The following is a 27785-nucleotide window of genomic DNA, read 5'->3' as shown; positions in this document are numbered from 1 at the left end:
ATTCAGCCTTTCAAAGGAAGCAAATTCTGCAATATGCTACAACACGCATCAACCTTAAGAATTATTACGCGAAATGAAATTAGCCAGACACAAAAGGACAAATACTGCATGATTCCACTTAATGTGAGGCACCGAGCGTAATCAAATTCATAGGGACAGAAAGTACACCAGGCGTTAGGGGCAGGGGAAGAAGGGGAGTGAGTGAGTGTTTAATAGGAACAGAGGTTCGGTTTTGCAAGAGGGAAAGAGTTATGTAGGTGGATGTCAGTGACAGCAGTGTAACAGTGTAAAGCTACTTAATGGCATGAACTTCACACCTAATAATGTTTAAGGTGATGAATTTGATGTTAGGTGTATTTTACTGCAATTTAAATGAATGCATATGAAAGTTTAAAATGTCCATATCTGGACATATGTATGTGGGCAGGACAAAGAGTGGAAAGAAACACGCAAATGTCAATACTGGCTATATTCTGGAGGGTGGGCTTCTTTTCATCACTACCATTTTCCACATTTTCCACAACGAGCACGTGTTACTCTGGTAATGGGAAAGAGACACAGCATAAATCAGTATAAAAACCAAACAACAAAAAGCAAAGGAAAAGGAAAATTTATTCAATCTTCTGATTGGAAGGGGTCTCCATGTTTAACAGAAACAGACAGGGGAAAAATCACGTAGGAAAAGAGCGATTTGTTTGATTACTTAAAAAGTGAAACCCAATACTAAAATTCAAAGGCAATTCACACACTCGAAATACAGATGCCCAACAATCGTACTGACAGAACATGATCAAGGTCACCCATCAGCAAAGAATTAGAAGGTTAAACAGGCTACCACTTTCACTTCTTATCGTTAGGGGTGCAGTGTTTTGTTTGGTTTGTTTTTTTGGTGTTATAGTTTTTAATTTGTGTGCTTCTTTGCTTTAGCTTCAGTGTTATTACCCTAAGGCAACAGCAGAGTGAGGAGAGGAGCAAAACAGAAGCTTTCGACCATCAAGCACTAAAATACTAACCTAAGGGAATATTTTGAAGTACATAAAAACATTTTATTCACAAAGTTGTTCATCACAGCATTATTTACAATACTGAAAGTTTGGAAAACACGTAAATTCCCAATAATTGAAAGAAGATTATGTAAATTACGATAAACACAACACAATAAAACATTGCTACAGTATAAAGTACCTTTGCAAAAATCTGCAATAACCACATGTAATACTTAGTGAAAAAACAAGAATATAAAATTGCATGAGAAAGCATAAAGTATGATCACAACAGCATTAAAAACTCACACCCCCCACACTAGACATCAAGCAACTATCTTGGGGTAAAACACTGCTGCGTCTTCTTTAACGACATTTCTGTTTCCCAATTTTTCTACAGTTAACACCATTTTGTGACCAGAAAACCATGCCTTGTCTCAAGTAAGGGGACCACAAGATTATTGAGCAATGTTCATTTCATCCCATGATGCCATCTAGAGAGTCACAAACCCTCAGCCTCCTTGAGGTGGGACCACGGGAGCAGGCTGTGAAGAATGGCCATGAAAGCATGGTGAGGGAAGAGGGGACAACCTAGGGGTAGACGGGCAGGTAGGGATTGGCAAAGGAGAGTTTGGGACCAGTATGGAAACTGGTCAACCGAGGAAAGGGGCTTCGTGGAGTCAGGGAAGACGCTGATTTCTCAGTGAAGGTCTGTGTAGACCTAGTCGTAGGCACTATTGGTGTTCTCAAGGGGTAGGACCAGAGAGGGATATCAGGAAGACACATGGATTTTTGAGGGACCAGGGAGGAAAGAGGAGGGGTGGGTAAACTACTTGGAAAGGCTGGGGCCATGGCCATGGGAGTGGAGATGAAGAGGCTGATTGCCAGAGTGAACTCCCTATGCTAGCCTTACGCCAAACTCACCTCCAGACAAACTCACCGTACACTTCACTCACCTCCAGACACGTCTCTGTAGGCAAACACAGGGTAGAGAATCAGCCCACAGGTGGAACTTGCCAACAGCCATGTGGATCCAGCTCAAATTCAGAGTGAACCTAGGGCAGCTCCATTCAACTTTCTGCCACGACAGAAAGCTTCTAGATCTGTGCGTCCAATATGGAAGCCACTAACCACATGTGGTTGTTGAGCACTGAAATATGGCAAGTGCAACTGGGATTCTGCTTTTGAAATGTTGATTTCATCTCAACTAATGTAAAGTTAAATAGACACATGTACCTAGTGTCTCCTGGACAGCACACATGAAGGGGAAGTTGTTCTCAAAGTGGGGTCTTTAGAGCAGCAGCGTGATGTGGAAGAAATGCAAATTCTCAGGCCCCATCTCAGATGCACTGAATCAGATCCTCTGTTAGGCAGGACCCAGCATGCTGGAGTTGACAAGCGCTTCAGGTGGTTCTGACACACCCTCATGTTTGTGAGAACGGAATTAGGGCCATTCAAAATGTCTGGGGTCACGTTTCAAATGAGCTATACGAAAGAACTGCTGGAGTCAAATGGGGTTTTCTACAAATCAAGAGACTGGAGAACCATTAATAATAGATGTCCAGCTCGATAGGAAAGGAGAAAGGTTATGAAAAGCAACACATGTGTGGTTTTTCTTGGTCAAGTCAAGATAAGGAACATGAGCAGCTGTGATATCTGAAAACCACAAAGTGGCTGCTCATCCCAATGTGTATTGGAGACATGCAAAAGGCAACAAAAGTGGCTCTAAATTGGGTTCAGTGTCAGAAATGCAAAAAGCAACCGTAACTCATACGATGATTGCAAGAGCCCACTGCGGAACTTGAAATGCAGCCGTCTTCACTTCTAAAATGATAGATTTGTAAAGGGAAGCCAAGAAAAATTACAACCATAGGAGAGCAGAAGCATTCTGAGGCTACACCCTTGGGTAGAACAGATAAGCTAGAAGCACTTCCAGTAGAGACAGATCCACATGCAAAAGCACCCCAGGCAGATGCAAAGCTGGATGCGGATTTGGTCACGCAGGCGAATTGCTGCCAAAATGGCAGCTGCACAACCTGCGTGCATGTTGCTTGACTGTCTCCCAGCAGAGTTCAGCTTACAACTTCAGCAAGACCAGAATTTGAAGATTTGTGATACTGAAACTGTGCTTCAAGAAATAAAGCGCAGAAAAATGATCACATGTGCGTACTATAGCCAACAGGAGCAATGAGTGAATGCGAAATAAAACCCCGTGTTAAAACTTACTGTAACTGTGGAGTAGGATATTAAGCTAAATATACTAAAAATATGTCGGGAGGAATTTACAGGCAGGATTGTAAAAATCCTTGTGGAAGTGATAAGAGCCACAAAAGGATAAAGGAGGAGAAAGAAAAGGCTAAAGGGAACCACACATAAAGTTGAGGTTTCCACAAGAGACATAAGCTTCAGGATCCAGAGAGATGAGTAGGGCCTTCACACCACAAGTAGAAACTGTTGTTGCCAGAACATTAAGTCAGTTCATCACTTAGAAGATACTTGTGTTACTATATATACCTCTATTGTAGGCTAATTAGTGAATACAGAAAACACTTTCTGAAATTTCACTGAATTGAAGTAATTTTTTTATGCAATCAATACCTTGCCCTTTTGGTTGCCATGGAATACATACCCTTTAGTAACTTATGCTACTATGCTGTATTTTGTTTCACAAATATTTCCCTTTAAACACTGAAGTACCTGTAAAGAGAGAATGACTGAAAAATACTCACTTTGATACACGACTATCTTAGATGTTTATTGGAAAAACGGTTGACTCTTCTGATAACTCCTGATGATTGATCAGCTTCAACATGTTCTAAATATGAGTTGTGCATATTCTATCCTTTTGAAGATGACAGGCTAAGCTTGTCAGGACCACCTGCCTTTTTGGTTACTTTCATATTTAGGGAATATAGAACTACATTCTGGGGGGTTTGAAATGACCTAATATTATACTACTGAACAGTTTTCACAATCCTCAAAATACTTTAGAATTTAATAAAATTAATGTTGTCTTTACTCGGCAATTAAAAGTAGAATATTTCCTGCCTACTGCATAAATGGATGTCAGCAAGTAACCAGCCCTGAAGAAGGAGAAAACCACTAAGGTTCTGAATGCCTCAATTCATGGATAGAGCTAGGTCTCTAAATGTTTTCCATTGCAAATAACATTGCCTTTCCAATAGATGGACTTTGGGTTCAAAGGCCATATTGTTTACTAACAAATTACTATTTGGGCCAAGAAACCTCTAAAAATTTGAACTGAGTTTCCCATATATCTCATGCCACTAGCTGACTGAGCATGATTTATGATTTGAAGTAGAAATTACACATTATTCTCTTCATTTACATTTCATCTTTGAATTTTGAAATGTTTTGATCTTAGAAACAAAAACTGAAGACAAAATATTCAAGGCCTTGGCATCTAGGATTATTATTTAATTTTACATCTTTAAAGAGAAACCTGGATTACATGTTGACATAGTATTTTAATACACTGGGCTGAATAAGAAATCTTATTAAGTTATAAATGGAAGAACCAGGAACTCAGTATCAAACCTAGTTGGATATATGCTTACTCTTTGAAGTGCACTAAATTCCACAAATAATTAAGGTATTACTTGAGAATAGTGTTACATTTGGTTATTACGGTCTTGATATCTAAAGGTTTCACCCTTTTAGTTTGTGCACTCTATACTTATTCATTCAATAATGAAGCTGTTCAAAAATACGACCATTCAAAGATAAAAAGGAAAGAAAAGGTTCAGCCCAGCCCCAGTTCAGTTACCAATTAGAAATTAATAAAGACCAAATCAAAGATTTGTCTGTTACACATTCTTAGGCCAAAGCATCGATGCATGTTCTGTTGCGTGCCCCTCGGGCTGCTTCCAATATCATGGTTAATCAGAAAATGACTGGCTCTAACCCCTTCTCTCACCAGCTGGATGGCAGCACATTACATATGTGCCCTCAGTCGTTGGCGCAACTCAAGGTATCAATGAATGGGGAAGGTCTCCACCTTGGGTGTCATTATACATGTTGTGATCTTGCAAAGGGTCAGAATCTACAAAATAGAGTTCCCCTGCATGGACATCAGAAAAGTTAGCCAGAAATTCATGGGGATTGAAGCCAACCCACACAGTATACCTATAGTCTATCGTGCGTATGGAATAGCCCATGACCTTGATGTCTTTTAAGCTCGGCTTGTCAGAATTCCACTGAGGAGAATCTGCAGGACGGGGGTACTGGCTATAGGCAATCGACTCACGGGGATTACCATGGAGAGCCAGGTCCTCCTCCGAGTCCTGGAATCGAAAATGCTTCAGAAGGCTCTGGCCTTCTCGGCACAGCTGCACTTGAAATGAGGGAATGGGACAGCGAGGTGGAATGTGCAGGCCCGCAAGTCCGGCGAGCGTGGGGAAGAGAGAGACAAGTTCCACGAGGTCCACAGCTTTCTGGCCTGAAGGAGGAAGAAACCCAGCAGAATGGGTTACATTACGAAAGCTGCCCTAGGCAGGCAGAATGCGTGGAGGAGCTGGTCTGGTCTCCACAGGCTGTCTTTTTTGCTTTTATGTTTATTTTGAGCATAATATGTGGCGTGTATCTACCACATTTTGTTTATCCCTTTGTCTATCACTGGACACTTAGATTGCTTCTGAATTTTTGGCTACTGTGAATAATGCTCTGTGTACACGTTTTTCTTTCAATACCTAGTTTCAATTCTATGGGTTATACACCTAGAAGTGGAACTGTTGAGTTCCACATACATGGGAATTCTACACGTAAGTCTTTGAGAATCACCGAACCCTTTTTCACTTTAGCTGCACCATTTCACATTCCCACCAGCAGTGTCTGAGGGTTCAAAGTTCTCCACAGCCTCACAAGCATCATTCTTTTCTGTGTTGTTTAATAACAGCCACCCCAATGGGTGTGAAATGATATCTCATTGTGCTTGCTCATCCTTAAAGTCTAAATCCTGTACTTGATATGGATTATGTTCAATGTATCTTGGCTTTGGACCATCATTCTAGCCATTCTGGATCTCTGAGAGTTTGCTCCATGCTTCCCAATTTCATCTCCTACACGTTTGATTTGTAAGCCAAATAAAAATTAAAACGTAAAGAAAGTCTGAAAAGGACACCTTTACAACGGCAAGACCTGGCTGACGTGACCTTAACCGGGTGACCGAACGTGGCTTCATCGTAATGGCACAGGCCTCCAGGAAGGACACCAGATGTGATACAAGGGGAGCACACAACCTCATGTGTCACCAGGAAGCAATCACACAAATCCAGACTGTGGGCCATTGTACAAGATAGCTAGCTCCGACACTGGCTCAGAGTGAGACACGAGAGCATGGGAGGCTCCACAGCGCAGCTGTGACACGACTTGACTCGGGTTTTCACAGGATCACATTAGCTACCGGGAGGAACCAAAACTCTAGGGGATCGAGGGCACAGCCAGGAGATGTGAGCACGTTGTTGCAGAAACCCAGCAAGAATTGGTGGCTGCTTGTTTGGTACACAGTGCTGGTGGGGAAGTGGTGAGAAATGATATGGACACATTCTGAATGGAGAGTGACAGGCTTGCTGACACACTGCATACCACATATAGAATATGAGAGAAAGACAGAGGTCGAGATGCCTCCGTGATGTGTTGGTCTCAGACTCTTTTGTCATTTCCTGACAGGCGGAAGAGTGTCAAAGGAACGTCCTGAGGTAAAATTATGGTCAGAAGTTCAGCTTTGGGAGGTGAGACTGGCATAGGCGGTTGGAAAGCCAAGTCCAAAGTTCAGGGAAGAGATACAGGCTAGAGATTAAATTTGGAAATAAACTGGAGGCCAGTGCACTTATATGAATTTATAAGTTACCGAACACGTCCCAACAATTCCAAAAACAATTGTCAACCTGTCAGATTTCTCCAAGTAAAAAAAGGGCTATAATCGTGCCTTGAAACTGTTTAACTTTTTTGTCAATGACATGAAAGAAGACAGGGAATGCAGCACACAAATGTCAAACATGCAGAAAATAAAATCGGGCAGTAGAAAGCAAACTTGGAAAGATCCGGAAAGGCCAGGATGATGACCCAAAACCAGGAAAAATTTAAACCGCAATCAATATAAAGTACAGGATGTACATGGTAAACATGGATTAAATGCAGAAGTCCAGAAAGGGGACACCCTGCTTTAGCAGAGCCCACAGGAAAAGCACTCCAAAAACAGCAAATGTCATCTGAAGTGCACAGCTCTTCTCTCCACTGAGCTTATCAAGTCTCGAGACAACTCACAGAAAACCCACCCAAGTCGCCCCCTGAGGCAGGGAGGTTGGCTTGTCCAAGGGACATTTCTGGAAAAGTGCTTTTTCAAACAGGAACATTTTGGAAGACACAGACCAGGACAACCATAGATCTACCAAGATCTTGAGAGGAACAGCTGAAGGATTGAGGACTTTGGCCTAAAGAAGAGAAGGCTATGCTGTTTCCAAAGCATGGGAGGACTGCCACCTGCAAGGCCAGGTCAATGTGCCCTTCGCTGTTGGGGAAGGCAGAAGAGGAACCACCTGAGAACTGTACAGATCTCCTGGTTCACTAGACCAATGAGCTGCCCAAATGGCAACTGTCTCCCTCCCAAAAAGGCGAGTCCCTGCCTGAAGTGAGTAGGTAACAGAGTTCTGCTCATCGGGGGTAGGAGGGAACTCCAGCCGAGTCCGCACCACCTTCCTCTGACCTCCCAAGTAGGCTGCTGTCATCTGTCACCTCTATGACACATCTCCCCATCCTGGGGATGCCTCCTGCTCCTTTGTCTCCCCCATCCTGACCCAAACCCTGCCTCCTACAGCTCCTCGTGGACAGGGGCCACTCTTGTCTGCTCTGGCCCTGCCACTCCTGTGTGACCCAGAGCGTGGAAAGCACTCAGGACACGTGTACAGCAATGCCAACACTGGGCAGGAAGGTGGACTGGATCCATCCCAGGCCATGATTCAGTAAGGTGCTCTCTATAAACTAAAGGAGCTATTACTGCCAAGCAACATCACTTCAGCATATTTTGTACCTGGCTCCACCAATGCTGAGACGGAATCAAAAGGGTTGATGTAAGGGAAAAGCTTGTCGCCTGCCTCTGGAAGCGGGGCCGTCCTTCCTGGAACGTAGAACATCAGGGGCACGCGAGTAGTGACGTCAAAATTGCTGTATTTAGCCCATTCTCCATGTTCGCCTAGAGCCCAGCCTGGTTCAGAAAAAGCACCAAATGACAGAAAATAAATAACCACATCGCAGCTTGTTCATGTTAGATACCATTTCATTTCCCATTGTAGAAACCAGAGGAAGCAAACACTCATCACCGACAAGAAAGAAATTCCTCTAGAATTACCACAAAAAGGGTGATTCCACCTGAATATTGCTTTATTTGAAGATAGACATTTACCAGTATCTCGAATGATGAAAGCTTGAAAAGAAAAAATATGTTAAATTCCCGACGTAAAATATCTTCTTTCAACAAGCAACTGGCAATACATACCCATGTTCGGCTCCAAGGGACCAGGTCCTCCCACCCCATGGACCCACCTCCCCACCGAGGCAGGGACCCCGACAGCCCTAGTGTCATCACTGCCTCATCCTGTGCCTACCTGTCTGGACTCAAGTCTCAAAGCTCAGGTTTTCACTTTTGGCTGTGCACCACCAAATAATGAGCTGTGCAACACTGGTACAATCACTTGCATTTAAAAAAGACAAGGAGAACTTGTCCAATGTTTATCATATACCCTAGACCAAAAAATTATAACTTCTAATTCTACATCCTTAACCTTGACGAAAAATAACCCTAAACCCTGATAGCAAGCATCCCTTGCAACAGATACCACGAATGCTCCAAGTTGGAAATGTCCAATCTCTTTTAGTTTGAGCACTCATTTTGGTACAAAATATATAAAGGACACAGATAGTACACTGAGGTTTCCCTGTTACAAAATAACCCACGCCACGAAGAGCTGGGTTATTTTCAGAAGGCTTTTGGAGTTCGGATGCAGGAAGTCCTGGGAGGGCCCTTTCAGAAGGACCTTTTGCATGCGGCTGCCACGGGGCAAAGAGAGCTTCCCAGCAGACCTTGCCTGCATGGGATGCAGTGGGCTGTGTCAGCGGTGCAGGAGGACCGTGGGCACGGAAGTGGATGGCAGGTCATTATGGAAAGAGCGAAAAATTACGTCAGCTCCATAAACGGGTACTGTGACTATGGGCCTTTACAAGGTATAAGCTAGGTCTGTGAGAAATAGCACGGAAAACTGTCTGTGACGTGGTTAAATCATAAAACACAAGCCAGGGAACAAAACTACACACATACGAAGCACAATCAACCCTGCCTTGTTCCGTGACTACATGTTACATACATGGACACACGTAACACATACCCACCGGCATATGAACAACCAAAGGCTGGCCGACAGCCCCCGATCTCTCAGCCCCACTTGACCCGAGCAGCTGAGATAAAAGTGCAGGACTCTCTGGCCCTTTATGATATGCTCCGTATGCTTTTCTTCTTTTTACAACGAGCACATGGTGACCTAACAGTGTTGTGATTCGTATTTGATGATATTAAAGAATTGTTTTCCTATTTCTACGTATGATAAAGGTAGTAGGGTTAGCCTTCAAAGGAAACACATTTTATGAGAGATACTACTGAGAAAATAGACCCTGAGGTGTGCTTCAAAGCAATTCGGGGGGTGTGAGGTGGGGAGGATGAAATGAGCAAGATGGCTGTGAGATTACATCTGAGGAGCAGAAAGATCGGGACCACACTATTGTATAGCCTCTACTCTTGGCACAATTCAATTTTTTTCAAGTTAAAAATAATTTTTAAACAAGAGGTTTCCATTTTGGGAAAAAGCAGGGGAGGAGGTAAGCATTGTGAACCCCAGGCGCAGGCTCCTGGCAGAGGACAGACAGCAGGGCTTGGGTGGAGGGGTGGAGGCAGGTCTGAGGAACTTGTTGGGCTCTACCAGGATTGCTCTGGATCCTCCTAAGACCAATGAAACGTCCTCCACCCCTCAAGATTAGACAAGGGGGCCCACACAAATGGACAGTTCCTGCTGTGTTCACCAAGAAAAACAGGTGGCTACAATGTTCCCCCTACTCACCCACCTACCTCCACCACCTTGGAGCAAGGAGCATCCAACTTGCTCCTTTGACCCACGGAGACAGGTTCCAGGAATCACAAGGTGGTCATAAAAGCACCCCAAGATCACAGACCAGGGCACCACTCATTCCCAAAAAAGAACACACCTATGATGAAGGCAATCTAGAAAAGCACGTCTCACAGAAAAATTCAGAGACTCTGAGTGACTCACCGGGGCATTTCCAAATGCTTACCATGATCTGAGGTAAACACCACGATCGTGCTGTTTGCCAGCTGAAGAGTCTCCAGAGCACTCAGAAGTTGGCCAACCTGCGTATCCAGGTACGAAACAGAGGCAAAGTAGCTCTGGCGGATTTTCCGCTGCAAGTTTTAAAAAGTAATGAGAGTTATGGTGATTGAAATTTCCGTGGCATACAGACATACAGTTCCCCTCAATGCCCCGCACGAACGCCACCCCTCTGCTGATGCCATGACTTTCTCAGCCAAAACACGACATTCGTTTCCCTACCATCTGCATCCTCTCCCCCCTTGGTCACACTGAAATCTGCAGGTCAGAAGACTCTTTTCTTAAGTTGATAAGCTTTCACATAGGGCTGAGATCACAGCAGGTGGATGAGCCACTTAGCCGATTCTTTCTGTCTCCTTCACACACACCAACGGGTGCCAGGAGAAGACCGTGCACACAGGAACTGATCCCTTAGTCCCTCCAAACTCTGCTGAGGGTCACACCAAAGATACCACACAGTTGTATCCATTCCCTATGGCTGCTGTAACAGAGGACGACAGACTGGGGGCCTTCAATGGACAGAAATGTATCATCGCCCACATATGGCCAGGACTCTGCGCTTTTAACAAGCCATCATGGCGATTCTGATGCAGGAGTCCAGGAAGCACACTTTGAAAACACGGGCCTCTTCCTTCCTCTGGACACTTCCTGTTGGAGTATTCACGTGGTCACAGAAGGGCAGGGCTGCATGTGGAATGTTCCAGAAAAGGCCTTTGTCAGCATGTCTACTACACTCCAGGGAGCGGGTGGTGGATGAGTCACTATGAGGATTCTAACTCCGTGGCAGCCCAGCCCACACCAAGGCAAATGGACACCAGACATTGCAGCTGGATGGCACGACCCAGTGATGTCCGAGCTCCCTCTGCACCAACACCCTGCTCAGTTAGCCACCTCCTGAGAACCGTGGGCGCCCGTGCAGGCTTCCCCACAGAGGGGACGTGCAAGTACCAGCAACATCACCCTATAACTGATGAACGAACCGTCACCTAGATTAAACACCAAATCTACACATGCCCCTTCTCTAGTAAAGTGGAGACACTGACTTGGAGACTCTGCATCCACCCAGCACTTCCCATGTCCTAAATGCCACCGGAGCACCCCCAGCCCCAGCGCTCTGCAGTATGCTCTGTACACAGAAGGTTCTAAGTAAGACATGATGGATGGAGCAGTGTGTCCTGAGGAAGGTGGTGTCACCAATGACACTATGCCAGTAGTGTCCCACCCCTCCCCCAAACAAGTCTTGGTACCTGAAAGTCCACAGGAATTGGACCATAGGGCACACTGAGATTTAAAGCTTGGACATCCTCCCGCTGCCTGATGTCCATCCAGGGGTTGTAGGCCACAGGAGGGAGGCCAGCAGGGACCTGGGGATCGGGAGCCAGGGTGATGTTCTCCAAGGGGTACAACTTCTGAAACTCCTAGAGGGAAAAGCACACAAAGCCACGCGGTTGTCACTCTTTGGGCAAAGGCACACGGCTGGGACTGTCTCGGTTTTTACATTGCCTTTTCTCTAAGGCTGCAATGTTGACTTACACGGTGGCTCATTAACAAGCCCCAGGTCTTTCCCCCCACCGGGAAGTCGGGCCTGAGGTCACTCTCACAACATGCCAGTGGTAAAGGAACCATGCGACTTGTTTTCTATGAACCGAGCAGCGACAGCTCTCTGCCCTCATATAAACCGATGCTCTCCAATCCCTATCCCCGCCTACCCTCCAACTAGAAAACGTGTGGGGAGGTGTAGAAGTTCCCCAAACCACCCTCAGGTTCGGCACTTCCCTTGAAGAGCTCACAGGACGCAGTGCACGGTCATGCTCGTGACCGAGATTGATTAAGGAGAAAGGAGACCAAACACATTCAGCAAAGGGAGACATCCCACGCCTGAGGTCTGGAGGAAACCAGGCACCAGCTTCAGAAGTCCTGTCCCAGCAAAGTCACACTGGATGTGCTTAATGCCCCCAGTAACAAGCTGTGGGACACCATGGGTGAAATGCTACCACCAGGGAAGCTCATTAAAGCCTCAGCACCCAGGGTTTGACTGGGCCTGGTCACCCAGGCACCCACCACCTGCACATACCCAAATGCCAGACTCCAAGCAAGAAGGCAGGGTTTTGCTTAACTAGTTTAGGCACAGCAAGCCTGGCATTTCTGTTCTGGGAATGGTGGGAACACTCCGGAGATCCAAGTTCCCAGACAAGGGCCAAGCTCGTAGGCGGGACTTTCAAAGGATGACAGTCAGGCCTGCCAGGTTAACTCTCTTCTGCACAACAGGCAAGAGAACTGAGCCTCACTCCATCAAGGGGGCTGACCGCTCCTGCTAGGACGGAGAGATCCCTTGGGCCAATCAAAGCAAGCTACCGGCAGCATCAAAGAGCAGGTCTTCTGCTCTCAACTCTCATCACAAGTGATGGGCTTTCTAGGCCACGTCAAAAGAATGGGCTGCTTAAGCCTGGAGAAATCATAATGGGGAAAAACTGAAAAAAGATTTTTACAAAAGAAGAGAGTCCTTGCTCTATGCGATATACACACAAGTACAGGATTTGAGGTTCCAACAAGCAATACAGTGCCCTGTGTGTCAGAGTCTGACCTGACAGGCGCTGAGGAAAAGCGATTACAGAACGATTACTGAAAACGGTCCCTGGAATTGTGTCACAAGGACCATCCCTTGTTGCAGGCTTTGGCAGCTAGCTCTGACTCACTTCTCTATCATAATCTCACCAACCAACCTAACATTTGCTCACTGAGTTCAAGAAAAGGAAATAAAACCCTCCAGTGGAGGGAAGTAGAAAGACAAGGTTTCCAACAAGATTATTTTCGGTCCCAAGTCTACTTCTTAGCCTTGACTCTGAATCCCATCTTCACACCAGTGAGCACGCCAGAGCCATCAGGCACCCCTAGTGACCCGGGATGACAGGATGTGGCCACCTTCACTATACAAATCCCTCCTTCAACAAACCCGACGCAGCCGTCACGGCAGCGTTGGATCAGCCCTCAGCCAGCTCTTCACCTTGGGGTATCTGAAGGGGATGTGAGGCTTGTGATACCCAACGGCCAGGAAGAAAGGACTGGCAGATGATTTCATCTTTTCCAACAATCGTATGGCTTCCTCGGTGCTCTGTTTGTCAGGCAAAGTACCCTCGGGTACTTCTTCCACATCCACAGGGCAAAGCAGGTTGGCATGGAGTTCTCCATCTGGCCCCTTACATGTCTTCCAAAACAAAAACAAACAGAAAGTCAGCTTTTTAAATGCAAGAAACAGAGGTCAGGAAGGCGACATGCACAATGGATTTCACATTCATATTAGCAGCCCATTAAGTATCAGTCACTGGGGACAGGAACACAGGAAGTAGAACTAAAACACAGAAGTGTTTCTTCCTTGTCCAGGCAGGGAGCAGAAATCCACCAGTACTTAGCTCCCTGCTCTTATTCCTCTGTCTGTAGGTAGCAATGAGAAGAATCTCAAGTAAAAGAAAGATCAAAAATAAAAATTTGCGTCCCACTCAACAATAAAAAAGAGCCAATTAAAAAATGGACAAAGAACTGAAATAGATATTTCTCCGAAGACAATATACAAACAGCCAATAAGCACACATAAAGATGATTAACACCTTTAGTCATCGTGGAAATGCAGATCAAAACCACAATGAGATACCCACTCGTACACCATAGGATGGCTATAATTTTTAAAGATGGAAAGTAAGTGTTGCAAAGGATGTGGAGAAACTGGAATCCTCATACGTTGCTGATGGGAATGTAAAATGGTGTGGCTGCTTTGTAAAACACTCTGGCAGTTCCCCATGCAGTTAAACATAGATTTATTATATGACCCAGCAATGGGTATATACCAAAAATACATAAAAACTTAAGTCCACACAAATACCTGACCCAGCAATGCTACCCAAGAGAACTGAGAACTCAAGTCCATACAAAAACCTGTGTATGAATGTTTATAGCGGTTTAATTCATATGGTCAAAAACGGGAAATGAGACAGAGGTCCATCAACTGGTGAATGGGTAAATATAATGTGTTCAACCTTACAACGCAATACCATTTGGCTATGAAAAGTAAGGAACTTCTGACACACGCTACAACATAGAAGAGCCTCAAAAACATGCTAATCAAAACAGCCAGACACAAAAGGCCATATCCTGTATGATTCCATTTATATGAAATGTCCAGGATACATAAATCCAAAGAGACAGAAAGTAGATCAGTTGTTGCCACAAGCTGGATGCTGACAGGAAATGGGGAGTGAACGATGATGGGTACAAGGCTACAATGTGGGGTAATGATGGTCTTACACTGGTTTGGGGGGTGGTTGCACAAGTCTGAATGTTTTGAAAAATCACTGAATTGTACACTTTAAAAAGGGTGATTTTTATGTGTATGAATTATATCTCAAAATTTTTAACAAAAGAAAAATATTCGGTCTTCAATTTCAAAGACAGACTATGGCTTGTAAGTGACAATATCTCCAGTCAACTGGTTGAGGTGACCTTCCATGGACAGTCCACATTGTCAACCACACCATGCACAGAATGCAGCCTACTGCTTCATTTCCCAAAGTGGCCATGCTGGCCACAAGGCCAAAGTCAACATGACCACGAATTCTACCTCACAAAGACCCAGGGGCAGTGGCAGCTGCTGCTCCAAAGAAGGGCGTCTTTCCACAGGCTGCCTTGTCCACCCTACCCCGGGGCAGAAGAGCCCAGCACCTGCTCCCTCTATGCTCACACCATCTGCAGCACTCATGGGGGATTTAGTATAGTCAGACCTACCACTGTGACAATTGTGGGGAGGGCAGGACAGGGACCAGGCAGTTCTACGTGAGGTCACCAAAAAGGAACAAGATGGCTTCTGGGAATGGAAGGATTGAGATGGGGTCTTCCAGTCTCACGCTGTTAATACTCGAGACATAAATGAAAGGACAGAGCCCTTAGCTTTCTCTGTATTCTGAAATGCAACACTGTCAAGAATTTCGAATACTCCTCTGCATCCCACCAATCTCCACCAAACACACACCATTCTCCAGAGGACAGTGCTACAATCCTGCAGCTGCTTTTCTGAATTTCTTAAATGTGGGTTTTAGTTTCATCTATACATTGGAGAGTCCGTTGAACCACCATTAAGTGTCTTTGTACATTTCCTTTTCTCCATAATGCTCTAAAACTTTAAAACCCTTATCAAAGGTCTCGGCACCTGAACCTATGCATTTCAGCCTGAGACAGACAGATGGACGGTATGCCTTTCTCCCAATCTGTGTCGAGGCTCCTGGAGCACAGATCTCTCTTCTCCCTTCCGTGTCTCGGCATCTCCTACAACCCTCAACAGAGAGCTTTACCCAGAATGAGCACCAAAGAGGCATTCAATGAGTCTTACACACTAGAGCATAAGGTTCTAGAACAAGGCATATACCCCACCGGCTTCTAAAACAAACCCACCACTCTCATTGCACCTAATGCTAAAGACCCTAACACACGTCTCTGTCAAGTTAGGATCACACACCACACCCACAAACCTCACTGGATACCAGCTTGAAGGAACTACAACATTACACTACACACAATATTTAACTTTAAATTGCTAGACAGAGAAAAGGCGGTTCTTTTTGGGAACAGAACCCCTTTCACACCCTTACCTTGGTATTTTCATACTGTTCAGAGGACGGATGATAAGGTGGAACAGACCAGCTATATGGAGAATCATCACTGTGATTAGAAGATATTCCTTGAGGGGAGGAAAGAAAGTGTTTAAGGAAAATGTGAAGCGTCCTTCATTGCCCGCCCCACCCAAAGTTAAAACTTTGTAAACAATTGGGGAAGTAATATCTTCCCTCTTTGGGTCTCAGTTTCTTTATCTATGAAATTAGGGGCTTAGGTCAGATGACAAGTCCTCATGGAAGCCTACTCTCTAGCTTCCTATTTGAGTACTAAGCGTCTGACCTCCCAGTCCCTAAAGCCCTGATGATTCGTGCTAGGCTCTGAGGAAGGAACGCAAAAGGGTGAGATCTGCCAGCCTGTTACAGCAACACAGCCATGCAGAGCCCTCGCTGGAGCCTCTCACCCACCCTCTGAAGGAGGCAGCTGAACCATCGGCACCACCACGAGGCTCAGAGCAGGTCAGTGCCTTGCCTGATGCCAACCAGATAGTAGTTGAATGGGCCAGGGTTCCAACCCATGCCTTAGAACTCCAGGTTCAGTGCTCATTCATGGAGTAGAAACCCACCCCTAAGCTGAGCACTTAACAGCCTATTTGGGAGGACAAAATAAGAACATGTAAAACCAAGGAGGGAAGGACTGTCAGCTCTCTAGGGAGTAGAAGTGCTATGATAAGTGGGGGGTGGCCCCGGGCACAGAGGTGATGTGGGTCTGCTGAGGGTGGGCAGCAGGCCTGCGAGGGGTCTGAGGGGAAGTGCTACCTCTGAGGATTAGCCTGGAGGAACAGAGAGGGTAGCAGAGGCAGAGCCACAGGACCAAAAGCATCACCAGCACAATAAAACATCCAGGGGCACTGGGTGCAGGGCTCTTCAGCACAGTAAGCGCAATTGAGAGAGCACAGGAGACTGACACACCTGGTTTCAAATCCCGACGCTGCCCCTTAGGACCCGTGCAACCTTGGGCAAGCTACTTGACTTCCGTGAGCCTCAATTATCTCCTCAGGAAATGATGCCGATGATACAAACCCACCTTGCTTGCTGTTGAGGGGACGCTCAAAGGAGCAACCAGACAGTAACCGGCACGTACCTAGCTCTCACTCAATCATGGCTGCTGTCACCCTTCACAGGTCCTTCCCTGACAGAACAAGGTCTTGAGAACAAAGACCCAGTTGAAAATGTGTTTCCACAACGACTGCAGGCAAAGCTTCTGCCCTCTGGTCAACACACAGTGCTTACAACCTGATCCCAACTTCTCACCATCAGGAGGAAGGAGGCCAAGTCACTCTGTCAGGCCTTGTTTGGCCTCCTTTCCTGAAGCACGATTCCCCTCTGCTGTACTTCCTCCTCTCCCGCAGTTCGTCTCTTCCCTCCAGCTGGACTCAGACAAGGGGTGTCCTGATAGGAGTTCTGACTGCAGAAAGTTCTCCTGATGGTGGGTTTTTGGCTGCACAACCCGATTCCTGCGCAACAGATTCAACTTCAAAACTGGACCTGACTTAACCCAACCTTAGGTTACCCTCAACATGGACAGGCCGGCTGGGTTGCAGAAGAAGGCTACTGAACCTGCCGATGGAAGCTGTGAGCAAAGGGAAAGCTTACTGAAAACCTAGTGATAAGCACTGCAGTCCACAGGGAGCCTGGGATTTCAACACACTTTCACACTCCTGAACGTCCTGCACTGGGACGCTCCCCCAGGAGGGAATCAAGGCAGCTATGACTCCAGCTTCCCACAGAAGGAATCTGAGGCTCAAGGAGGATAAATGATTTGCCCAAGGCCAACGGCACAGTTAAGAAGTGGCAGAGCTGGGACTGGAACTCAGGGGCCCAGATTCCTAGGGCCACCGCCCATCAACAGTTCACTCTGCCTCCAGGGATGTTCATTCCAGAGGTGTGTGACAGCGCAGACCTAAAAACAATGAGGACTAAAGTCCACAGTACCTCTGAATGTTAGACTACTGTGCTGTCACTAAACCCACTTTGCACGAATTGCAATTCTGTGGAAAACGCTGTGTTTAAAAGAAAATCACGACTTAAAAATTATATGCACAGATCTGCAATCAGGAAAATGATGAGCCCAGAAAAAGGGGCACATCAAAATACAGCTCTCCTAAGGCTGGCGCGATTGTAAGTGATTTCCATTCAGTTTATACTTTCCTTTTCTGCCAACGTTTTGTCAAATAATCACGCACGCAATTCTTCCATAAGTTGAAAGAAGAGTCTTAATGTTTCTCTGGGCTTCAGCATTCTCATTTTGGCATTCAGGAGAGTCAGTTCATTGGGCAGCCAAACTTTGCTGACAGACACCCTGGGGTATACCTCCCCATCCAGGGCACTTTGTCCCACCCCAGGAGCTGAAGGAACCGAAACGAACCATGAGGCGTATGTGAAAGGAAGAAAAACTTCTACCTTTTTTCACTATGGATGAGGACATGAAGCCAGGTTGAGAAGCAATGTTTTGTAAAAGGCAGCAGTGAATCACGAGGTGTCCACTCAGCCCCAAGACACCTCTGCGGAGACAGCCCCAACCCCAGGAGGAGATCCCCAGACTCGGGCAAGAAACGAAAAGGAACCCAGACTTGCACAGCAAGCAGTACCAGGGTGAAAGACTTTTCCAACCGACATGGTCACGTAGCCATTCTCCTTGAAGTACTGGGGGATGGTGGAGAAGTTTCCAGCGTGTGCCCTCCAGTAGGAGTTGAAGTCATACAGGCGTGTGGTGTCGGGTCTCCTCCCGGTGAGGAAGGACACGCGGCTCGGGGCGCACACTGCTTGCTGTTAGGGAGCAGAAGCAGAGGGAATTGCCCTCAGAGGAAAACAAGCTGGGAGCTGAATGTAACCAGGCAACCTCCGGAGTCCTCAGCAAAGAGCTGGACAGCTGAGTCATAAGGATCTCAAAGCCAGCCAGTGGGATGTGGGCCTCTCCTACTCAGAGAAGTAAATCTCCCGGGAGAGAGGGAGGGAAGCACTCAGCCCCTCAAACCTGGAGAATACTGTGTCCTCCTCCTACAGGACACTGTTTCACACAGCAGGCAAGGGTCCCAGGGCTGGCCCTGTGAGGGGTTCAGGAAGTTGTGCCACCATGGCAAGCTGCCTGGCACTCGCCCAAGGTCAGTCTGTGGACCTGCAGGTGGCACTCTGCGGCACCTCTTCCTTCTCAGCACTACACAACCCTTTCCCTAGGGAAGAAAGGTGCTCAGGACCATCCTGAGCACTTGAGGGCTGGGGCACCCCCTGCATCCGAGGAGGAAGGGCACCCTTGAAAGCACAAACTTCCTTGTCAGTGGACGAACTGGGGTATCGCAAACACCATTTTCCACATGATTCTTCCCTCTGACAGAGAGACGCCTGGCACAATCAGTGCCATCGAACAACAGCTGAGGGGACCCCACCCCTACCCCACCCTCAGTGCACAAGGCACACACATCCACACCTCAAGGGCCCCAGACATACCTGGGCAAAGGCATTCTGGAAGAGGAGACTGCGGGATGCCAGTTGGTCGATATTTGGGGACCTTATGAGCTTGTCCCCATAACAGCCCAGGGAGGGGCGCAGGTCGTCCACGATGATTAGAAGGACATTCAGAGCATCTGCACTGGAGGGTGGGGCTTCGGTGAGGTCAGCTGCATTAACACTGAACCCCCACCCATGGTAGGTGCTAGGGTACTGACAGGCCCAAGGAAGTCCCCTGCACCTTGACAGCCTAGTTAGCCAGGCTAGAGAGGGTGGGAGAGGGTGATCAGAGGAAGGCCCAGTCCTGGGTGGCAGGGTTAGGCTTTGACCATGCAGGCCTCAAGCCAGCACGAGGGAGGGACAGAGAGAGGGACAGAGGAAGAGACCAAGGGAGAGACCAAGGTAGAGACCAAGGGAGAGCGAGGGAGAGTGAAGGAGAGAGGGGGAGGGAAGGACAGAGGAAAGGAAAGAAGAATTTAAGGGGAGAAGTATGGCTAGAGGGGAAAAAAGCACTGTGGGTGGGAGGGAGGGAAGGAAGGAAGGAGCAACAGGATCAGAGAGGGAGCAAGAGAGGAAAGGATGGATATGTACAGGAAAGAATGCAGGGGACCTGGGAGGGAGGAAGCCCCCGCCCCGTCTCCCCGCCTGCAATCTGGGACAGGGCGCAGGCTTCACCTTGGGCGTTGGATGGCACCGCAGACCCTAGCGAGGCGCAGACAGAGCCCAAGACCAGGCCTAGCCAGAGCTGACTCCGACCCGGAGGCGACATTTCTGCCTCCGTGCGGCAGCTAAGGGTACGATGGTGACCGGCGACGAAGCCTGTGCCCAGCCGCAGCCGCCACCGCCTCCGCAGCACCAGGCTGCGTGACAGGGAGGCTGGGAGGCCAGGACGCCGCTGGAGCACGATTGCGCCTGCGTGCCTAGGCCCCCACTTTCTGCCCCGCCCCGCACTGCACCTCGGGGGCGGGGCCTGGTGGCCAGCGAGGCCCGTGCAACTGATCCTCCTTAAAGAGCAAGTGCGCGGCGTCTTTCCAGGTGTCTCCAAAGGTCTGAGATACAACCACTGTCCTTAGCCAACAGTTTCCTGCCTCTTGGGCCTTGGTCGTGCTTTGCTTTTCACCTGGATGCCCTCCTCTTCCCTCATTTCTCTCTCAAACTCACTTTTCCCTTGCACACAAGCCCAAATGCCATTTTCCTTCAATCAGGCCCTTTCAGAACCCGCCTGGGTCCATCTCAAAGAACCCCCTTTCCTACGCATTTTTTTCAACAAATGCTCTTAACAACAAATACTCTTAACTTTCAACAAATACCGCAGATGTGCTTACCAAGCCCTGCTGGCGGCATGAGGAGTTTTAAGTCCTGCCCTCCGGTAGCTTGCAGACAATATGTAACCAAATAAACAGAGTGGCAGTGGGCATGCAAGATCTGCATGGGAGGAGTTGTCACTTCCTATGGGGTGGCTAGTAAAGTGACATTCAAACAGAAACCTGAAGGATGCGCAGGAGCAAACCAAGAGGATGTCTGCAGGAAGGGGGCTCCAGGCAGAGGGAACAGCCATTGTGTGGCACGTGCTTGAGAGTGTTAGAGGACCACAGAGGCCAGGTGTGGCTGCCTGGTAATGGAATGGGAGCAGTCAAGGTCATGACTTCCTGGCAAGGATCTTCACTGTCTGTGGGGGCCTGAAGGTTGGGAAGGACATCACAGTCCGTGTTTCCCCTCTGACTCACCCCCCCCTCCCAGTAACATAACCTAACACATGCGAGGCAGACTGGAGATCTTCTCCGCATGAGTATTAGTATGGTTATTGGGACTTCCTATGCCCTGGGCAGCATGGTAATTTTCTCCTCACAGCAACACTGCAAGCTACATGCCATCGTTCCCATTTCACAAATCCAGAAATTACAACTCAGAGAGGCTGACTCACTTGACCAAGGACACACAGCCAGCAAGTCGAGGAGCAAAGTGTCTCTCCAGGAGAGCTGTGCCTCCTCAAGAGGGAGCCAGAGCATGGTCATCGCCTGCTGCTACTGCTGCTTAGCCTGCCTTGCTGTTTCTTCGCAGCAGGGCACCTGCTCACTCTGGAGCCTGGCTGGCACCCCCCCCACCCCCCGGGGAAGGGCCTGCTCCTGCCTGCTCTCCACAGGCCAGAGCACACTCAACCCCTGGGGCTGGGCAGCCCCAGCCAAGGCCCGAAACTCCCATGCTTCAGCTGGCCCCTCACTGTCCCTCTCTCATCCTCACACTTCCCTGGTTATAGGTGGCTGCTCAGGGTCTTGCCCTTTCCCTCCCAAAATTATGTCCTTAAGTTTCCAGAAACGTGAGCACAGTGCCAACAAGGACTCCAGTGGATGTTTAGAAAAGTGTCCTTCCTCTTTTTCCTCTTTCCTTGGCATCTATAATACTTGCTCCTAGCAATAGGTGCCACCTATGTCTTGTGAACTAATTTTATACTTGTCCCTATCAGAAAGCCATTAAGGAAAAATAATTCGGTATACCCCATGGTTGACCAAAGAAGAGAATGAAGCCAAAGTCAAACACACTTCCTGCCTCTCTAAATGTCCACGGTTCTTTGGTGCATGAACTACCTTCCTATCCAGGCCCAGGGGTAGGGTTGGGGGAATGAATACATGAGGAAGGAGGAGGCAGACTGGTCCTCACCTGCCCTCCTCCCCACAGATTGTGCACTTCCGGGGAGGAGGGGCAGCAGCACAACCTGATCGCAGTCACACAGGTGAACTTTTGATTTATCAAAAAGAAGGGTTTCCCCAGAAGAAGCAATGGATGTGAAGACCAGTTCTCCCAGCCCAACATTGATTCAAGCACCTCTGACATGTGGCTGATGTGTTGGAGACCACCAAGAAGGGGCAGGTGGAGACTCAGTTCTGAACAGTAGCTGGGACTCTGATGACAGATATGAGAGACCAGACGTGCAGTCTCATCTGTATCTTTCTGGGAGAGTTTAGATTTGAATCAAGGTGAACAGCTGATATTCACTGACAGCTGTGGCAGACACACCCTGAGGTGACCGCAAATGAGTCATGCCCTTGTATGATCCCCTCCCTTTGGGTGTGGTGGAAGCTATGCTTCTAACCAATAGAATATGGTGAAGGTGGGACAGGCTATCACACCTGTGACTACATCATGATGGACATATGATTCCATCTTGCTAGCAAACACTAGACAAATTCTCCTGCTGGTCTTTGAAAAGCCATATTGTAAGTGTCCATAGAGAGAGCCATATGGCATGGGACAGCGGGTGGCCTTTAGGACCTGAGGGCAGCCTCTAGCCAACAGCCACTAAGGAGTCCAGAATTCGGCCCTAGAACCACAAAGAAATGGATTCAGCCAACAACCAGGTTAGATTGACAGAACTCTGAACGCCAGAAGGGACTGCAGCCCAACCAACACTTCAACTGCAGCCTTGGGAGACCCTGAGCGGAGGATGCAGCTGAGCTGTGCCTGTCCCTCTCACCCACAAAACTGTGAACTAGTGTGTATTGTTTTAAGATGCTGAATTTGTGGTCACTTGTAGCACAGCTATTGGAAATTAACACAACAACATTATTCATTCGTAACATGAATAGACTTTGACCCCAAGGTCACATTTCTTCCAAGGATGACCCTAACAACACTTAAGTAGATGTAGAATGGGCTTCCTATGCCTATGAAAGCATGGACACCAAAAGAGTCCATGAGAGCAGGTTTGAACAGTTCCACAGAAACTACACCCATTAAGACCAAGCCACGAGCTTCACTGGGGTATGTGTTGCCTACACAATCATGCAGAGAAAAAAACAGCCTCTTTGTCCTCAATCTAGCTATGGACATAATCAAAGGAAAGATGGAGGGAGAAGGGGATGTCTTCAGGTTTCTGACAAAGCCCAGCAAGCCACAGACACAGCTGAACTTGAAGTTGCAGAGCAACAGATTGGCTTGAATGGTCAAATGCAGAAGTAGAGGCAGATGATAATTCAGAAGTGAAAGTGAAAGCTAATGACTGATTTTTTTGGATACATCACCCTATTTATGGAACACAAAGCAGCTCCGACTGCTAGAGACATTCTAGACTTCAACAATCCCCATTACTGAAATGTCAAAGATGATATTTTTTCAAAGTACTTGAGCCCCCTAACTAACCAGAAGGTGAAACTCCCTCTTAAATATCAGTTGTATTCGCACAGTAGATTTCAATGCATGGAGCAGTTTATAAGGGAGTAGCCTACTTTCACTAAATCTTTTCGCTGAGAGCATCATACAATCACATCGCCGATGTCTCAAGATTGGCACTGCTTTGGAGATCTGAGTCCACATGACATTTCATATGGGCCTCTAAAACAAACAGTTCTAATCCGGCTATACAAAATATATATAAGCAAATATTAAATAAACTTCTGGAAAATTACAGAAATTATGACTGGTTCCAATTCCACTTTGAGTCAATTAACCAGACATATGCATTTATTGTCTCTTATGAATTACGTTCATCAGAAAGCACCTCTGAAGCAGTTAAGTCTGCAGGAGGATGTCTATCAGGGGGTGCCTTTGGGGCAAATATCACTGGAAAGGATGGAAAGGGAGCAAGACTGGAAAGAAGGAACAAATGAGCTGTGATACAGGCCTGGCCTAACCTCACAGGGCAGTCTGGAACAGGAAGAGCCATTCATAGTTGTCTCTAGTTAGGTGAAGATGGCCAGATATTTCTATATCACCTTGATAAGTCATTAAACATGGCTACCCTGAGAGGAGTCTGATCTTGCGCAAGGTGGCTATCTACAGCTGAGGCAAACCGTGAAGGAAGGGGTAACTTCTCAGCAAATGGGACCAGGAGGCTTTCATTGAAAGGGAGTTTGGGTGGCATATGTTTAGTTAGCCACTCTTCACCCATGGCAGGAGCAAACGGCAACCCGCCCAGGGCCTCAGAGGGAAAGAAGCACACAGGGTGGGGAGGAGAGGGACAGGGACCTGCAACGGCAGGTGCTCCAATGGCAATTGGGGACAGTGTGTTCTGCCGGTTGCTTCCAGGGGGACAAAAAGGACGGCCGACACTCAGCAGGTGCCCGGGGCTCAGAAGAGGAGGCCACATCCATGGGCACAGTCCCCTAAAAAGAACAAGGGCAGAAATGGCAAGGACGTCATAAACAGAGGATGGGTTGTGTTGTGGGGAACAGCTTGAGTAGGACCCTCTTTCCTGTCCCGGAGGCCAGGACTGTGGTAATAGTGAGGGGGCAGCACCCCAGGCACAGTGGCTCAAGGAAACAGAAGGGGCCCCAAGAAGGCCCCTGCGTCCACTGACAGCTGCCGGGGCTCCAGGAGGCCCGAGGAAGGCCAAGCAGTGGAAGGCGTGAGTGGGTCGGGTCCGGGAGACCAGGGCTGACCTGCCTGCGGAGATGACCAGAGCGGGAGGGAATGAAGGCCTGTCCCTGCCAGGATGTGCCTGAGACGGAATGGGAACCAACTGGTGAAGAGAATGTCACCTACAGGTCACAAATCAGATCATCTTAGGGTTTGGAGCCAACGTCTTATTTGTACTAAAACTCAAGACTGAGTAGCCACTTGGTCCCTTTGACAGGGGCAGCCCAATACCATGCCACCCCCGCCGGCAACATGGCCAGGCCACTTCCTGGGTCCCCCACCCAGAAGGGAACTGGCCTTGTAGCCACTTTCCTTGGACTTCCCCCTCATCACACCACACTCCCCACCTTTACTGTTCCGCTGCCCCGGGCAGATTGTCACCTGTTTCTCCGCATACACAAGGGTGAGAAAACAGAGTCCTTCTGTAATGCCATCACTGCTGCCCCACACTAGCAGCCATGGAGTGGATGCCGCTGGCTCACTGGACACTTCTATTTTTTCAGTCCACAGGATTCAGGAGGAACACCAACAGCCCACCATTCAGGGGACCCTCCCACGTGACTTGAAACCCCTAAGAGGCAGTTCTGGGGTGTTTGAAAGCAGCTGGTAACCATTCTTGGGGCGAGGATTGAGGATGGGGGAAGGCAGGAATGGAGCTGGACCTGATGGTCACTAAGGCCCCTGCAGTCCTGAGGCCCAAAGCCCATGAAGGCGCACTCTGCCCCTCACCTCATCGCCAGCATTTCTGTTGCCTCGAGCTTCTGCAAGGAGAGAGTAGGTGCAGCTCACTGGAAGAGAAAGAAGTCCTCTGCTGATTCCACATTTACTAACCCAACTACTGTGTCTCAGACGTCTGGCTTACAGAAACCAGTAAGACACAGGCCTTGCCTTCCAGGAACTCAGAGCCCCACGGGGGCCAGATTCTCAGCAGCGAGTAGTTACAACCCTGAGAGACAAGCACCCAGTGAAGGAAGGTGGGTGAGAAGGTACAGGGTGCTACCAAAGCTGGGAGACCAGAGTGCCCGATGCTTTGGGGTGGGGAAGAGAAGAGATTGTTCAAGTTGTGCCTGGAAAGAGGACAAGAGTTTGCCAGAGCAGGAGGAGGCGGCATTCCAGGCCTGGGCAACCACAAGAGCCAAAGGGGGTGTGCTGGTAGCACACGTGTGTGCGCCCAGGGTGCAGGGGGTCTGCAGCACAGTGACCCAGAGTGGTGGGCGATGAGAGAGAGTGGGGGACACTGGAAGGAGCATCCCAAGGCCCCCAGGTGTTTGGGCTTAAACAGGAGAGGACGCGGTGGCGTTTCCAGTCCAGGCTTGATGGGGCCCGTGTGCAGTTCAAAGGCGTGTGGAGGACCCTCTGGAGGAGGAAAGACAGGGGCGTCCCAGCCAGTGCGGAGTCTCCGGTAATAGCACTGGCCTCAGACCACGTGGCCTGAACTCAGGGAGTAGCAGCAGGGATAGGAAGAGGAGCATTTATGGTGACCGGGCATTTCAGAGGCAGGGACACAGGGCTTGGTCATCAGGTGAAAGCGAGGAAGGTGAGGGTAAGGGGACACGAGGAGCGAAGTGTGGAGGCACTGAGAGGGTTGCGCCCTACCTGAGAGGTACAAGAGAGGAAACAGCTGTGACAGGGAAGCTGCCTTTGTTTGGGACCTGTCAGCTCTGAGGGGCAGCAGGAAACAGTGGGGATTTTCCTCCTGGCCTGCAAAAAAGAGGCAATCTGCTCGCAGTCCTGGGGGTGGTGGGGAGCTGGCAGGAAGGACAACTGGTGTGGGCATCCCGTCCTGAGGTGCGGGACTCTGCTAGAGGTCCTGCCCTCTCTCCACATCGCTGTCCCCGGGGTCCATTCTAGGGTCGGCTTAGGTCACTGAGGACACTGGGCCGCCACTTCGAGTCAGGCTTATGGTGCAGTGCGGACTGGGCACCACATGTCACCGCAGTCTAAAGGGCACCGCCTGGCCTTGGCACGGCTCAGCCCTAGCCCAGCTGCCATGGAGTTCCCAGGGCCCAAAGCTCCCTCGAGGCTCCACCCCCGCTCAGCTCCTCCTTCTCAGCTTCCCCGCAGCTCCACCGTGTGCCCCCCGCAGTAAACCCAGCTGCATCCTCCCTCCCCAACTATCGCCCCGCTCTGCACTGCTCCTACCCTAGCTCTGCCACTGCAGCTCTCGCCTAGCTTCGCCTCCTCTCGCCTTAGCTCCTACTCCCCAGCGCTCCGACCCCCTCCTCTCACAGCTCCGCCCACAGCTCCTCCCAAGCTCTTTCTCACGGCCCCGCCTCCCCCTCCCGCGGCTCCTCCTCCCCCAGCTTTCTCACAGAGCATCCCCAGCTACTCACCGAGCGCCTTCCCCCAGATCAGCCGCCAGACACTGGTCCGCGAGCTCTGCCTCCTTCCTGCATGTCTATGGCCCGCCTCACCCCACCCCCGCACCTTCCTCTCGCCATCCCGCCCCGCAGTTACTTTTCCCCCGTCCTGTCACTCTCCCAGCCGCCAGTCCGGAGCCCTGGACCGGGCCGGGTGGTCCCGCGCGCCACAGCGTCTGGCGAGTCCAAGAGCGTCTCCTAGCGACCGTGGCCAGCGTGCACATCAGCTTGTGTACGTCTGTGCGTGTGCTCGTCACTGCCTGGCTGCTTGCCAGCGATGGGCGTGTCTGCTGTGGGCGTGTCTGCTGTGGGCGTGTCTGCTGTGGGCGTGCCAGGTGAGGGCGTGTCTCTTGTGGGCGTGCCTGCGACGGGCGTGCCTGCAGGGGGAGTGCTCGGTGCCCGCGTAGGCGCTGCACGCCGGCGGGTTGCGTTCGTATTAGCGTGCTGCGTCACGTAACGGCGGGTGTGCTGCGTTGCGTACCGGCGTGCTGCCTCGCGCACCGACCGGTGCGTTGCGGTGCGTACCAGCATGCTTAATTGCGTACCGTTGGGGGAGATTCGTGCGTGCAGGCGAAC

General features: G+C 48.9%; 1 protein-coding gene across 4 annotated transcripts; it reads right to left on the bottom strand.

The window, feature by feature from the left end:
- Positions 1-594: 594 nt before the first annotated feature.
- Positions 595-27445, bottom strand: IDS (iduronate 2-sulfatase). Of its 4 annotated transcripts, XM_081043296.1 has the most exons (10): positions 27183-27445; positions 25579-25637; positions 19498-19639; positions 18642-18819; positions 16030-16118; positions 13398-13598; positions 11641-11811; positions 10341-10467; positions 8032-8205; positions 595-5442 (listed from the first exon to the last, which is right to left on the bottom strand). In XM_081043296.1, the coding sequence occupies exons 2-10, from the start codon at positions 25590-25592 to the stop codon at positions 4970-4972; spliced, it is 1569 nt and encodes a 522-aa protein (XP_080899422.1). In that variant the 5' UTR covers positions 25593-25637; positions 27183-27445; the 3' UTR covers positions 595-4969. The 4 variants fall into 4 exon arrangements, with proteins under 4 accessions (XP_080899422.1, XP_080899423.1, XP_080899421.1 ...); XM_081043297.1 differs by lacking the exon at positions 18642-18819 and having other exon boundaries at positions 19498-19634; positions 27183-27235; XM_081043295.1 differs by lacking the exons at positions 25579-25637; positions 27183-27445 and adding an exon at positions 20173-20413 and having other exon boundaries at positions 19498-19634.
- Between the last annotated feature and the right edge of the window lie 340 nt (positions 27446-27785).

Source organism: Rhinolophus hipposideros (assembly GCF_964194185.1).
Source record: "Rhinolophus hipposideros genome assembly, chromosome: X".
NCBI lineage: Eukaryota > Metazoa > Chordata > Mammalia > Chiroptera > Rhinolophidae > Rhinolophus > Rhinolophus hipposideros.
This window is presented reverse-complemented; position numbering and strand designations above follow the sequence as displayed.

Excerpts from the sequence above, each read along its gene's own strand:
- IDS (XM_081043295.1), bottom strand. The coding sequence starts at position 20,266 with ATGTCGCCTCCGGGTCGGAGTCAGCTCTGGCTAGGCCTGGTCTTGGGC. Across the intron at positions 18,820-19,497 it reads TCCAGAATGCCTTTGCCCAG|CAAGCAGTGTGCGCCCCGAG; the intron begins GTATGTCTGGGG and ends GCTCCCTAACAG. Across the intron at positions 16,119-18,641 it reads TGGAAAAGTCTTTCACCCTG|GAATATCTTCTAATCACAGT; the intron begins GTACTGCTTGCT and ends CCTCCCCTCAAG.